Source organism: Akebia trifoliata, chromosome 1, assembly GCF_017979445.1.
Source record: "Akebia trifoliata isolate Shusen 1 chromosome 1, ASM1797944v1, whole genome shotgun sequence".
Taxonomy (NCBI): domain Eukaryota; kingdom Viridiplantae; phylum Streptophyta; class Magnoliopsida; order Ranunculales; family Lardizabalaceae; genus Akebia; species Akebia trifoliata.
Genome location: NC_141375.1, coordinates 2,672,925 through 2,686,862, shown reverse-complemented (window position 1 = coordinate 2,686,862; position 13,938 = coordinate 2,672,925). Strand labels below are relative to the sequence as shown.

At 35.0% G+C, this 13,938-nt stretch overlaps 1 protein-coding gene across 3 annotated transcripts; it reads right to left on the bottom strand.

Annotated features, from left to right (window-relative positions):
- Positions 1 to 11: 11 nt before the first annotated feature.
- On the bottom strand, positions 12 to 9,586 carry LOC147410366 (fatty-acid-binding protein 2-like). Of its 3 annotated transcripts, none has more exons than XM_086434525.1 (12): positions 9,397 to 9,586; positions 7,776 to 8,380; positions 6,484 to 6,706; positions 4,814 to 4,889; positions 4,521 to 4,623; positions 2,665 to 2,733; positions 1,878 to 1,914; positions 1,715 to 1,789; positions 1,577 to 1,628; positions 558 to 602; positions 337 to 427; positions 12 to 216 (listed from the first exon to the last, which is right to left on the bottom strand). In XM_086434525.1, the coding sequence occupies exons 2-12, from the start codon at positions 8,291 to 8,293 to the stop codon at positions 210 to 212; spliced, it is 1,296 nt and encodes a 431-aa protein (XP_086290651.1). In that variant the 5' UTR covers positions 8,294 to 8,380; positions 9,397 to 9,586; the 3' UTR covers positions 12 to 209. The 3 variants fall into 3 exon arrangements, with proteins under 3 accessions (XP_086290651.1, XP_086290643.1, XP_086290660.1); XM_086434534.1 differs by having other exon boundaries at positions 13 to 220; XM_086434517.1 differs by having other exon boundaries at positions 12 to 427.
- Between the last annotated feature and the right edge of the window lie 4,352 nt (positions 9,587 to 13,938).

Here is a 13,938-nt window from a genome sequence, read left to right as displayed (position 1 = left end):
AAATCATTTTTATCAAATGCAATTTTTTCATTTCCCCCTCCTTTTTTTTTCCAAAATAATATTAATATAATCAAATTTAGTTTACAAAAAATATGTATATATATTCTATTAAACTGTTACATACCAAGCTAAGCTAAAGCCCTTTACAATGGCTTCCAAACGTACAGAGCTGCTCCAACCCCATCTCCTTGATTTGCTTGGAACTCCTCTTAAAGACTACCTAACCCAACAAAGCACAATAGAATTCAGTAGCTCGTCACATCACATCGGGGGTATCTAAACAATCCCTTAAAAAATGGGTTCATATAAAGGAGGGGATATCAACAGGTTTAGCACCTCCTTATGATGCTAGCGACGTTTCTAGTGATCTCTTCCTTTGCATGTTCAGATACGGACACATCCCCGACATACATGTCCAAGAAAGCCCCTGTAGATGAACAAATGTCCCCAAAGACTTAAAAACTGATCCAGATGGGTTATATCTGTGGTTGGAGGGAGGGACAAGAAGCTAAAACTGACACTGAGCTATTTAAACCAAAAAAAAGGGGGCTACTTACTGCATAAATCCTTGCTATGAACTGTTCCAATTTGTTTGCCACCAACTGCATAAACGAAAAAGAATGCTTTAAAGATTCAAAATTTGCTTTACAAAAAAAATAGTAAGGGATAAGGTAGAACATGGTCTATAATTGTTGGAGGTGGAGTCTGATCTAGGCTTTTCTGGTGAAAGGGCTTTTTTGGAGTCCAGTGGCAACCGCCCCAAGGCGAAATTTTTTGGCCCCAATTATAAAAAGGGGTTTTAAACCCTAATCTAGATGTTATGTTCGTTATTTCTGCTCTTGAGAACAGAAGAGGGGTCTGAGAGAGGAGAAAACTCTTGTATCTTGACGATTTCACCTTTCATGTAGTGGAATTGGTATGCATCCTTGGACGTACCTCAATCTAGAGGGAACCATGTAAATCCCAGTGTTTGTGTGATTTGCGAAGGGCTGTCATTGGATTGGATAAAACCTGAAATCCGATCCATTTTGATCCAATAACTGGGTCTGGATCGATGATTTAGATTCCGATAAGCATTCTATCTGACATCTTATTGGATAGGATTTGGATTGACCATGTCCCGATCCGATAAAATGTTACAAATATATAGTTCATGTATACTGCGTATACCAAATCAGGTTTGGTGCGATCCGATTGTTATTGGATCGGGTTTGGATATTAATACCAATATCCAATAAAAACCACCCATTAAGAGCCCAATCCACTACTTATTGGATCAGTTCCGAATCAGATCTGATCCGTAATCCGAATCTGATCCATTGACAGCCCAAGATTTGCGTCTGTTTATTTATTTTATTTTTTTCTCAATTCATTTCTTGGTTCAATTGCCCTTGTTTTCTCAACATACAATTGTAATGGAGATGGTCAAACCGCCTAATCTACACCTATACTTGGAGCCACTTGGATGTAAGGATCCAAGATACCTTTTCTGAAAGGTCGACCAGGCGGGCCAATCAAACCATATATACAATTCATAAGATTGTAACTCTAGATTCTTCCTCGAGAGATAACTCACTTTCTGTAATTAGTTTCCCGTCAGCTGTTTGTCGGAAATCAATTGTTGTACCCTGCAGATTTTATATTGAAGTTAAAATAACTTTATGCCATTTAAATGGAGATTAGGGATATTAAGGCATGGGAAATGGCTGATTACCAGAGGTAACGTGATATCTTGCGTAAAATATGAGCCAAACGTTCTGAGGCAATGATAATCAGCTTCGGGGTTCATCTAATTAGGAAGTAATACATAAGAGTCAGTGTAGATCTATTTTAAGAAATCATGGAGAACTTGTGTAACTTTTAACATAAGACTTTACCTTCAATAAACGAGTTCGGAGGGATGTCTCAAAAACACTGCATCAAAAAAGAATTAAAGCATGTGAATGAGCAATATTCCATAATTTTCTTCATCCACGACCATAATTTGTGCCACAGAGAAGTGGAAACATGTTTTGATATAGAACACTAGAGAAGTCCATGAACGTTAAAATAAAACGATTTCTTTTGGCTCACCACTCATGCTAAAAGATTATACCAGCCTATCGTACATAGTCGAATAAGAATGTATAGCTCCATCATAGTGACTAGTAAGAACTATTAAGATGAGGTGGTGCAACGAAATAGCATCTAGAACCAGGGTTTAAAATTTTGGTTTCGTTCACATCTCAATAAAGCTAACAGAACATAGACGAAACGGAACATAGGGAAAAATACAAATAATACATTGCATTAAATGTTTCTTAATCCTGAATTAAACTAAATTATGGCTTGGAGAGTTGGGTTTGGTTTTTCCTCTATAAATTGGAGGGGAGGAACAAACCTTAGGAGATTAAATTGGTCCACATAGAGTCGAATCAAGGGATTGAGAACCAGAAAATTGCTCTTTGGTAGTTTTGCTCACTTTTCTAGTGGAAGTTATCGATCATCAATGCCGGCTAAATCAGCCATTAGGTAAAGCAAGATTCAACTTCATTTATTTGTACATGTAAGCTTCAAGAACAGGAAACCAACCACAATACTATCCGAATGATACTAAACAAAAATGCTTAAGTTCCAATATTTCAGAAAAAAAAAAAGAAGTCTGAAAGGAGAAATATAACTTACTCCCTCACTGTATTGATTTTCAGCCCATTGCAATTAACTACAAGCCTAACAGTCATATGAATATCCTCCCTGCAACACTCACATAGAAAGAATGTCAAGGGAAAAACCAGAGTTAATCTTAGTAGACAAAATTCATAATAAAACACTAAGGTCCTGTGGTCTCGCTCTATAAATGCTTTGCTACCTCAAGTTTTCTATTGTTGCTCTAACGAATATGATTAGCATATAGAAGAAAAAAATTACTAATTGGGTGACAACAAGCAAAATGGTATGAATATTTTCTGCAGAATGCCACTGCCCATCATGCACAAGGAACTGGTTCATCATGCCTTTTCCGTAAAATCTTCAAGGATTTTAAGGGTGTAGTAGATGGAACTGTTTGTAACAATTCAGTTGACTAGTGTTGAGGGTCTGCCAGTTGTTTGTTTGTCTTGGGTGGTCATCTCGATCCCTTTCAATCACATTATTTTAGTTTACTTACCAAAAAAACCATGAAGAACAAGTACAAGTGGATAAAGCAAATGCAAATAAATTGGTGGAAAGCACCTTTCAGTTTCACATACTCAAGGTTACATGGATTGGTGGAAGGAACCTTCCTTTCTGCTATTTATTTAAATAGCAAGAAAAAAAATCCAAAGTTGGAATCAAGAGATCATGATAATTCACAATCCAAAGTTTTATATCTATATCCAAATTCATCAAAATCAAATTCAAGTAAATCAATCCATTGTTTCATACTTGCAAGTCCAAACTTTCCAACTTTGATCCCTTAGAAAAACAACACTTATGCGTGTAACAACCACTCCAAATAGGGCACATCACCACTCCAGACAATAAGAAGAAATAGAGTAGGTTCGGCATAAAAAGAGAGGAATAGAAACTCGGAAGAAACATTAATAGTGAGAAATGAAAGAAGAAGCACCACCAGAGATTGATGACGTAATAAATCAACAAGGGCTTGCAGAGAATACGACCAAAAGAAAAGATGTAATTTTATCAAAGGACCTTTATGTAAATTATATATAATAAAAATAGACAACTTACAATTTTTAATGCCACTAAAAAAACTAGAGAAAAATTATAAAATGGAAAAGAAAAAAGAAATCCAACACATCCCTATCCAGCATATGGCTTAGTCAAAAGCCACGAAAAAAGTATTCGCCTTTCCTAAGGCGTAAGCTTTTCTAAATTCTTCTGTGAATAAGGTCTTGCGAACGCAAAAGATAAAAGCTTAACTTTCAACAACATAATCGCCAAGGTGCTTTGGTGTATTGGTTAGGTTCTTATCAAGGGGCCTCAGAGCTAGTACCACATTTCGGATTTGAATCACAAAAGGGACAACCTGAAGAAGGGGCTACCTGAGGGACCAAAGAGAAGGTTCCAAACTGAAAGCCACCAAAAAGTGGGTCATCACAGATGTCAAGTGTGGACCGTGGTCATGTGATGACCCCAGCCCCAAGAGAAAAAGAGCTTAACTTACCACACCATTATTGCACACGTGTTTCTGGTGTACTGGTTAGGTTATTAAATTCGTATTGAGGCATTTCTTAAAGTATTGAGGCATTTTAGAGCCTTCCCTAAGGCGTATCTCAAAGTGTCAGCCTCCAGTGTCACTGAAATCATTGTTCAATTTAAATAATTTCTACATTTATCCCCCCTCCAAAAAAAAAACAATAAACAATAAACAAAGAACAAAGAACAAAGAAAGAAGAAATAAAAACAAAAAACAAAAAACAAAGAAAAAGAAAGAATTGCTGAGCAAAATATCAGGTCACAAGACATATGCTACACGACAGAATGTTAATAAAAAGAACTCCGCTGATGAATATTTCTAGGAAAGCTAATATGAGGTATACCTAAGAAGATCCTCAAAAAATTCAGGTCGATCTTTTAGTTCACTGGCTGGCATGGAAGCATATTTTGGACCCAATTTCTCACAGACTGAGTCAGGTTGAACATCTATAAGTGAAAAGAAGAGTAAAAAATAGTTTAGTGGAACACGTCAGCAGATCCATTATAACAATTTGCAATAAGGATGAAAAATCAGTTTCAACATGAAGCTAGAAACTCTTAGAAAACTTAAACACAATGATCCTACAGAATTTTAAGAAAAAAGTTAAAATCATCAATCTGAAGTCAAAATACTCACATAAACCAAATGCATAGACTTTCAGAGATTTAATTCTCATTATTCTCATACTTCTGGAACCCGTTCCAACAAGGATCTGAAACAAATGGAAATTATATTCTTTCAATCACTAAGAAATAGCGGAAACACCAAGAACACTCAAATATACTACAGAAACTGCTAGCTAGGAGGCACATAATAGTTTTAAATGCAATGAAGTAGCAAAAGCAGCAATTGCAGAACAGGGAAAGATTTATGAACTCTTCCATCATTTTACAATCCATTTTAAGGCCAGAAGTTGTACAGAAATCGATCTAAGAAAAATAAAGCAAGATGCAATCACACACAGAAAACTGAGATTTTTACGCCATTCTCTCAAGATTGAAGTACATCCACAGATCACACTGAATACACTATGAAGAGAAATTCACAATTACAGATTACACTCTTTCACTAAAAATAGAAATCTATACCCCCAAGAAAAATCTAACTAGGGTTTTACCTAATATTAGTGAAATTACAAAAATACCCTTGGGAGGATTGAGCTCGACCGGCAACGCAAGTGGCTTGATGAACAGTACCTCCTTAATGACCAGTACCATCAGGCTCCACAAACCATAACGTAAGTATGTTACACGTGCTACATGCTCCCAAATTTCTCATGCAAAAAATATGCTCCCAAATCCCTATATGAAGAGCCTTGACTGTAACTATCAGCTAGAACAGTGGCCTCCCTCATACTTAGCGCGAAATTTAGTCCAAACTTGTACACTAGAAATTAATGCACGTGATGTTGTCAATGTAAAAGGAAGTGAGATGAACAAACTCTTTGGACTTTTATGACAGTTTTATAGTCAAGTCATTGATCAAATGAAAACCTTGCAAATCAGTCTCTATTTTAACGATTATTAACGGTAACAACTTTGTCATCATTGGCAATCCGATATTTGCATGAGCTGAAAAAAACTTGACCAGAGGGGAATTCTTGGAACCTATAAGTGATTGGTTTTAAAAGGACTCTAAGTGAACTATGGTTAAAGATCCTTTCAATTAAGGGGAATATTAAAAAATCTTAGACCATAAGTGAAGTAAGATCGTCAAAATTCAATAACTATCACAGTTGCAATATACAGAACAAAAGCCATTGTAGAGGAGACCCAAGAGAGGCTCTCAAGAATTCAAGTAAGGACGAAGGGTAGTAACGATATTTTTAATATAATATTGAATTTAAAGCCCCATTAAATACATCAATCCCAAGTTTATTGTCTAATTATAATTAGATAAGAATAGCAACAAAGACACATAGCAGAAGCGTTCCATTAGGTCAATTGGTGCCCTTATGTTTTTGAAGAGGTACCAATTAGTCGAACCTTCACCAGATTGGAAGGAATCCAAGATTCAAACCACTAACATGGAAAAAGGTACTGGTTCTGGTGACCTTATGTTCCAATTATTATTTGTTTTCATTTAAAGGCTAGGATTCAGGTAGCAGCATGGATTTCTCATCCAGCTATTGAAAACAACTTCTCAAAAATAAATGTCTAGTTAAGCCCCTAAACTGATAGCATACTTAGAACTACATCCACATTACATTGTTAACAATCAAGTGCATGGTAATAAGTACTATGCTAGGAAGAATAAAAAGCTGATGCACATCTAGAAAGTCCAGTGATGGAATGTAGAACACTTACCTCAGAAGTCAAATTGAAGTTATTTTCTCCAGCTAAAATGTTGTTTAAAACTGTAGGGAACTTAATGCCTGTCCTTGGCTCAAATGTATGTTCCGGGCAGCTTATTTGTGGAAAAGAAAGATCAGCACATCCTTGATGCTCATCAACACAGGATACTTGATCCATGTGTTCATTGATTTGGACATCAGTATTCTCCACTTGGACAGCTAGTAGATTTGAGGATCTTACACCCAATTAACAAGGAAACTAAGTCAATACTAGGAAACTAAACCTTTTTATAAGTTATAAGAAAAATTAAATTTAAAAAATAAAAATAAAAAAAAATAATAATCAAATCTTCCATGCACTTCAATATCTACTAATTTCATGAGTCTATTTATTGCTTTAGAATGTGTAACGTTGCAGGTGAAGGAACCAAGGCTTGAATCGAGGTGCAAGATCATGGTCCTTTTTTGTACACGATAGAGAATTGCAAACTGCTGTTTTGCATTTGATTTGAAGCGAGAGATTCTTGGGTACTCTGTCACTAATAGAACCCAGCCCCCCCCGCGCACAACTACTTGAGAGCCTAGAAACGAAGAGAGAAACTAGGAAGAGAATAAGAAAAGGAAGAGAACACAAGACCTTTCCAGATGGTGTGATGATTGATGTTGCTCACTGAATGAACAATGAAGCATGGCAACAGCAGAAAAAAGTAGGATGAGAGAGAGGAGAGAGAGGAGGGACTTGAGCCCTATCTATGTGCAAATATTTTACGGCTCTCATTTTTTTACTGCAATTATTTTGTCTAAATGTGTGGACCCATGCAGATGATTTGAAAGAATCCCCATTCATGGTGCAATACTAAGCACCCTTAAATGAGAGATTCCTGTAAATTATTTGCAAATGTAATATAGTATTGTGTACCAAGCAGGTCCGTAAATGCAAATGCATTTGTTTGCAGCAAAATAAAAAACTGCACATGCTTGCCCACCTCCCCCACATAAACTCAGCCTCGCTGCAAACTTATGTCATCATCATCAAGTTAATTCAAGTGTTTCGATATCCACCCTACTTCATGGCACCCCACAAATATCCATACATCCAAAATCCGTTTGCCAAGTTTTGTACTAGATTGAGTGAAGTTACATAATCAAGGACGTAAACAAATGTGTTATACTTTTACAGCATACAAATCAGTCCATATGTTTTATTTATTCAAATAGGCACACAATACTAAAATGGGATCCATCATTGGGTAATAAAAGAAAAATATGCTAAGAAATTATGTCAAAAGTTCAATGGGAACTTACAAGTTGTCAAATGGTGTTACCAAAGCAGCGGCTAATGAGAGCACAGGAAATAATTGAATCTGTTCAATTTCCTTCCCTAGGTGTCTTATTGTGGAACTAAAAATCTTACTGAAAAGCACTGTGGTACTAGATTGTGCTCTTGATCTATAACCAAAGTGCAATCCCGCAAGGTTATTTTTACAAGAAGTAATATTCTTGACTTGTGAGCAAGAGTGACAACTTCTAGATTTTGATCCATGTAAATTGTCTGATAGTTTATGGTGTGAATTGGAACTTGACCCTCTTGCGAACCAAAATAGAAGAGCTCCAGCAAACTTAGAAATGCAGTTAAAAGCTTCTTGAAGAGCGAAGCTTCCAGGGACATACACGTATCTGGACTGATTGAGAGAATTGTCCACAAATGAACCAATTTGAGACAGAAAATGACCCCCCAAACTACAAGGTGCGAGAGACTCTGTAGGAAAGATGTATGGAGATCCCCCTTCGAGATCCATAAAAAGGAACCAACTATTCCTCATGTTCTGGTTAACTTACAAATCCAAAACCACAAACTTGTACAATGGAAAAGTCGTAAGCCGGAGGAATTAAGAACAGAAATTGAATATCTGCAAAATATTCAGAAACTTCAGTGAAACATCTCGTCACAATCTAAATCACATAAGAACGTGAACAAGTATATACATAATCTATGCATCTTCACTCGTTATAAAACCTTACAAGAAACATAAATTACCACCCATTTACACAAAACTAAAGAATAATTGGTAAACTTGGATGTATAAAAAATGTACATGAAGAATCAGTATATTCGATGGAACCTAGAAATTCTCCCACTCTAAGTGATGAATCTAATCAAAACCTAACAAGAAGAAGCAATAATTGACATTTGGGTCCATCACTAAACTCCATGCTTTCTCACTTATTATAAACCCTTACAAGAAACATAATTACCGCGTGTTTACCCAAGACTAAAGAATAATTAATAAATTTGGTTGGATACAAAATGTTCATGAAGAGTTAACTAGATAAATTTGACAGAACCTAGAAAGTCTTCAGCCCTAAGTGATGAATCTAATCAAAACCTAACAACTAGAAAAGCAATAATTGACCTTTGGGACCAAACTTCATGCTTTCTCTTTCTCTCACAAATGATCCAGACTCCTTGATCAATTAGCCGACAATTAGACTCATCATAACCTAATATTAGAAATATTAGATACTTAGGATCACCATATTGAACTAACTCATTTGGGTTCTAGGATCAATTAATTGGGGCCAATTGCTCCTACATTGAACAAAACCAGATCCCATGAAATTTGCCAAGATCACAAAAATTCTCCAAAGTAATAATATAATTAAACAAACAAGAAAACCATCTCACGAAGTGCAACACAATTCCAATTACTCAAGAAATTAACAATAGCCAAGACAAAAAGTTCATTATTTTCATACTTCTACAGAAAAAAGTCAGAGAACTAGATAATTTAACCCAAAAAAATTAACAAACATCAGATTTATCGAACTATCAATCAAATTATTCTTTTTATATAAACAATCAAATCTAACAATACTTGCAATCAAAAAGATCTCAACTTTTTTGAAAAAGAGGATCGAAACAAACCTGAAAGATGATCTCACAGACTTAAAACGTGGAGATCAGATGATAAAATTAGGGTTTTTAGCGTACGAATTTTCTTTCGCATTCGAAGTTCGATCAACCCTTCAACGTTTTCGGGAGAAAAAACATGTTTTTTAACCTCTTAATTGACTTGGACTCTTTTTTTGCGGTTTTTTGTTGTCGCCAGGAAAGTAGGTTATTTTTCCCTTTTTGGACTATAAATACGCTTATAATGACAGTTATGTCCTAAAGATTCGGAGAATCTTTGGTCAAACACGGAGCACCGTCCAATGATGTAGGACCCACCATTAAATTCTCTACTTAAGAGACACGGCTTATTCTCCTGAATGAGGATTACGTGCTCATGGAGTTGGATAACTACCCAACCACCTCTTTCGTTTGAGTGCATCATGGAAGAGTTCTTTAAGATTGATCAATCTATTGGAAGTTGGAACATATGCAAGATTCCCGGCTCAGGTTGGGCACAATTTTTAGTTGGGGTCCAGGCTCGGGTTTGGACAAAAAAATTTAACCGAATGAAATTAGGTTGGGTTTGGGTTTAGACATTGGACTTCTCGAACCCCAACTTTGCCTGATTTGTCGAAACCCAAACTTAGGCGGTGTTTGTTTGCGTTATTTTTTAACGCTTATGGTTGAAAAAAATTAAATTCAGTACTTTTGTCAAAATAACGCGTTTATTTACTCTATATTTTCAGCGTTTACTGCTGAAAATAAGTGAAAAAAATTCAACACTATTTTGATGCTGAAAAAAAGTGCTGAAGCGGTAAGTACTTCGCTTTTTTCAACACGGACAAGTATGCCCTTTGTTTTTTTGAGCATGGACAAGTATACCCTTATTCTTAAAAGGATATTACCTCTTATATCCCATAGATAAGTATATAAACACCACACAAATTAATAAACCCACACCATGGCTAAATTATTTTATCTTATATGGGTTAAAAGTTTTGGAAAGATTTGATTTTTGGTGAGGATGATCTCTGCAATGAGGGGATCATCCTCACCAAAAATTAGCACATCTTGAAACTTCTAATCCTATCAAAACAAGTTTAAAAACCGTAAATCGTCATTTTTTTAAAAAAACTATTTTTGACGAATTAGAAGTTTCAAAATGGACTGATTTTTGGTGAGGATGATCTCTAGATCATATAGACCATCCTCACTAAAAATTTGCTCATTCCAAAAACTTTTACCCATATAAAACAAAACAAAAAAATGGCTATAGTGTGGGTTGCCCTTATTAATGCATAGGGTGCTTTTATAATTACACATTCTTCATTTCCATTGAAAATTATTCATCCAAAATTAAGTTCTTTTAAAGTTGATTTCAAATTTTGGTGACTTGAATAACATTATTATTTTTAATTTGAAATTTATGAGCTTTTATAAATAGAAATTATTATTTATAAATTGAAGATTTGAATATTATTTATTATTTAAAAATAAATTATATTTTAATTTTATAAGAAATAATATATTTTATTGTGTTTGATAATAAATAAACATTTGAAACATGCAAACAATGTATAATATGATTGTAAGGGTAACAAAGATAATTTACCAGTTTTAACAATGTGGAACAAACATGATTCAACATCTAAACAAACAACTTTTTCAGCACTTAAATTCAATGCTTATAAGTTTCAGCGCTTAATGCTATTCAGCACTTATTTTTTTCAGTTTAACAAGCAGCACCTTAGTATGATTATAACTTAAAAATATTATTAAATATCTTTGTTTCTTTTTCACTCACAATTCATATTTCATACTTTAGTTAATCGTCATTATCTTTTTTAGGACAAATACTTGTAGATTTGTCGTACTAATGAAGAATGAGCCAACCAAATCAACCTGACTTAGGTTGGGCTCGAGTTGAGCATTTTACACATGCACAGGTTGGTGTTTGTCAAGTGTGGGTTGGGCATTAGTTGATCCCCAATCCACCCGAGTTGCAGTCCTAATAATGTTCATTATCCAATGGTTAGAGATTATAAAGGTAATAGGAGCTCCCAACCAATCTAAGCGTCCGATAAATGTCTCGGAATCTTGTTGAGAAACCTATCAAAATAAATAAATCATAATTGAGAGTAAAACTTGTCTCAATCAATTTACGTCTAATGATATAAATCGATGATGCATTATCATAAAGTGTGATAAGGTATGAATTTTGACATGTGTCAAGATGATTGTCTCCATAAGATCAAATCTTGTAAGAGCATCATCAAATGATTTATATTCAATGAGTAAAGTTGATCCTATTAGGACTCGGCTAAAAGAATTAATCATGGAGATCTTCGATTAGTCTTATAGGTAAAGATATGCGATTTTTTTATTAAGAATTCATTGCTTTGTTAGAATTATCATTGACTTGATCACACGATCTACAAGGAAAAAGATTAATGAAGAAGTATGGAGAAAGACCAAAGACTACTCGATCAAGAAGGAATTTAAACCTAGAAATAACTAATCAAGGATTGATCTTAGCATGTTGATCTCAATCACAAGTGGAGAATGCGAGGAACACGTACTTTAGGAGTAACTTGACTCCTAATAGTATACTATTATTATTTTCTTTGGTAACATAGGGTACCCCGCATCCTTTTTGGGATTAGGCCTCCCCCCAGTGAAGACAATTCTAACATGCAATAGAATAATTCAGAGGTCACCCAATTTTGAACACACGACCACTCGAAACAAGCTCATGTTGCTAGTTTTATCACTGAGACAACATTATATCAACTACAAATTATATGAGCCACACTCGGGGGTCATGATTGTTTTTATTTTTTTATGGATAGTACATCGTGATTGTCTTGGTGGGTCCTACTTGAGATATAAAAAAATCACACCTATTAACCCAATGGGGGGGCTCAATGGCAATTTTGATGTCCACGATACCTAGTATGAGTGTGGGCGTTGCAAGTGCCCCGGGACTCGTCTTTGGACAAGACCATGGTTTATGAAGTGAGTAAAAAACCACTCCTATCAGATCATACGAGACCATAGAGAAAATTACATTATTATGTGTGGACGGTTGAAGAAATGACATTGTTACTAAAAAACAATACTCTTAAAGATCATTAAATGTGTTATGAGACCAACAAAAAGTTAGGTCGTAGACATTAAACGTATTATGGGCCCATAGCATTAGAATGGGGCGTGATCATCCAACCTCCCCTCTATGCAGTCGGCCAATCAATCCTGACCGATACAGGACAAGTGGGCCAAGATTACTGTTTAGTGTTAATATTAGGGTGCATAGGAATCATGATTTTAAATCTCGGTTTCGCGTATCGTCTCGTCCATGCCAAATATCAAATTGTTTCAAACGAATTTTTCGATATGTTTAGAAAAAAAAAATGAAAAATGAACACGGGGTTTTACATCTCATCCAAAAATTTGACTTGTCCGTACGACTCATCCATACCTGATATCGAGATGTCTCAGACGATACGTCTTGATCTTGGACAAATTTTAAAACCATAATAGGAATTGGTGGATGAGAGACCACTTACTAAGTTTTCTTCTTCTTTTTTTATTTGGGTAAATCACACTTTGACCTCCTATAATTTACTATAATTTCATTTTAACCCTTTAATGTTTTGATAATTACACTTACATCTTTTATAATTATCTTAAAGACTCACTTACCCCTTCCATCAAATTGTCATCAACTTAACCATTAAATTCCTTTTATAAAAAAACCCCTTTTTAAAATGTTATTTTTTAATAAATAAAATTATCTGAAAAAATGAGTTCAATGAATGCATAGGTGGGGTTATTTTAATTATTATTTTAAATTTTGTTTTATTTAAATAAAAATAACATAAAATAGAGGGATAAAATAACATCTAAATTTTAACCGTTAGTGAAAGAGGAGGTAAGTGCAATTATCAAAATGTTAGGGGTCAAAATGGAATTATGCCAAATTATAAGGTCAAAGAGTAATATATCCATATATTATTTTGGGAGAGATGTTACACGGCTTCAGGTCTAGGGAGAGTGGACGAAATAGAAAAGAAAGATCGACACGTTCACCCAAAGAGAAAAGTACACGTGTGGGGTCCAACATCCTTGGACTTATGTGACTATCTGTATGAAATGATCAATGATTGCTGATTGCTGATTAGTTTTAAGAGACGTACAACTAGAAGTTTGCCGTCTAAAAGATAAATAAAAATATAAAAAAGAAATATTTTAGTAAGGAAAATGCTGACGTAACATTGAAATTGACATCGTTTCAGACATTGCTGACGTGTATGTGTCTGTAGATCATAGATGGTTTCATTGAGATACGAGGGAGAAGTATCTATGGTTTTGTACACACCAATGTCCCAAACGATATCAATTTTATTGTTACTCCAGCACGACTCTTTGAGTAAGCAAGCAAGAAAATATCACTGCGTTTGGATAGAGCTTCTTGACGACTTCTGCTCTTGCGGGGAGCTAGCAAACGTTTGGATAGATTTTTGCTTTGGCGTGGAGAGGTTTTTGCTCTTGCGGGGAGAGGTTTTTTGCTCTTTG

Bases quoted from the DNA above. Each gene is read 5' to 3' on its own strand.
- LOC147410366 (XM_086434517.1), bottom strand. From the start codon at position 8,293: ATGAGGAATAGTTGGTTCCTTTTTATGGATCTCGAAGGGGGATCTCCA. The intron at 4,890-6,483 runs GTAAGTGTTCTA...CATTTGTTTCAG, and splicing joins ACTTCAATTTGACTTCTGAG to ATCCTTGTTGGAACGGGTTC. The intron at 1,790-1,877 runs GTAAAGTCTTAT...CTTCCTAATTAG, and splicing joins TCCGAACTCGTTTATTGAAG to ATGAACCCCGAAGCTGATTA.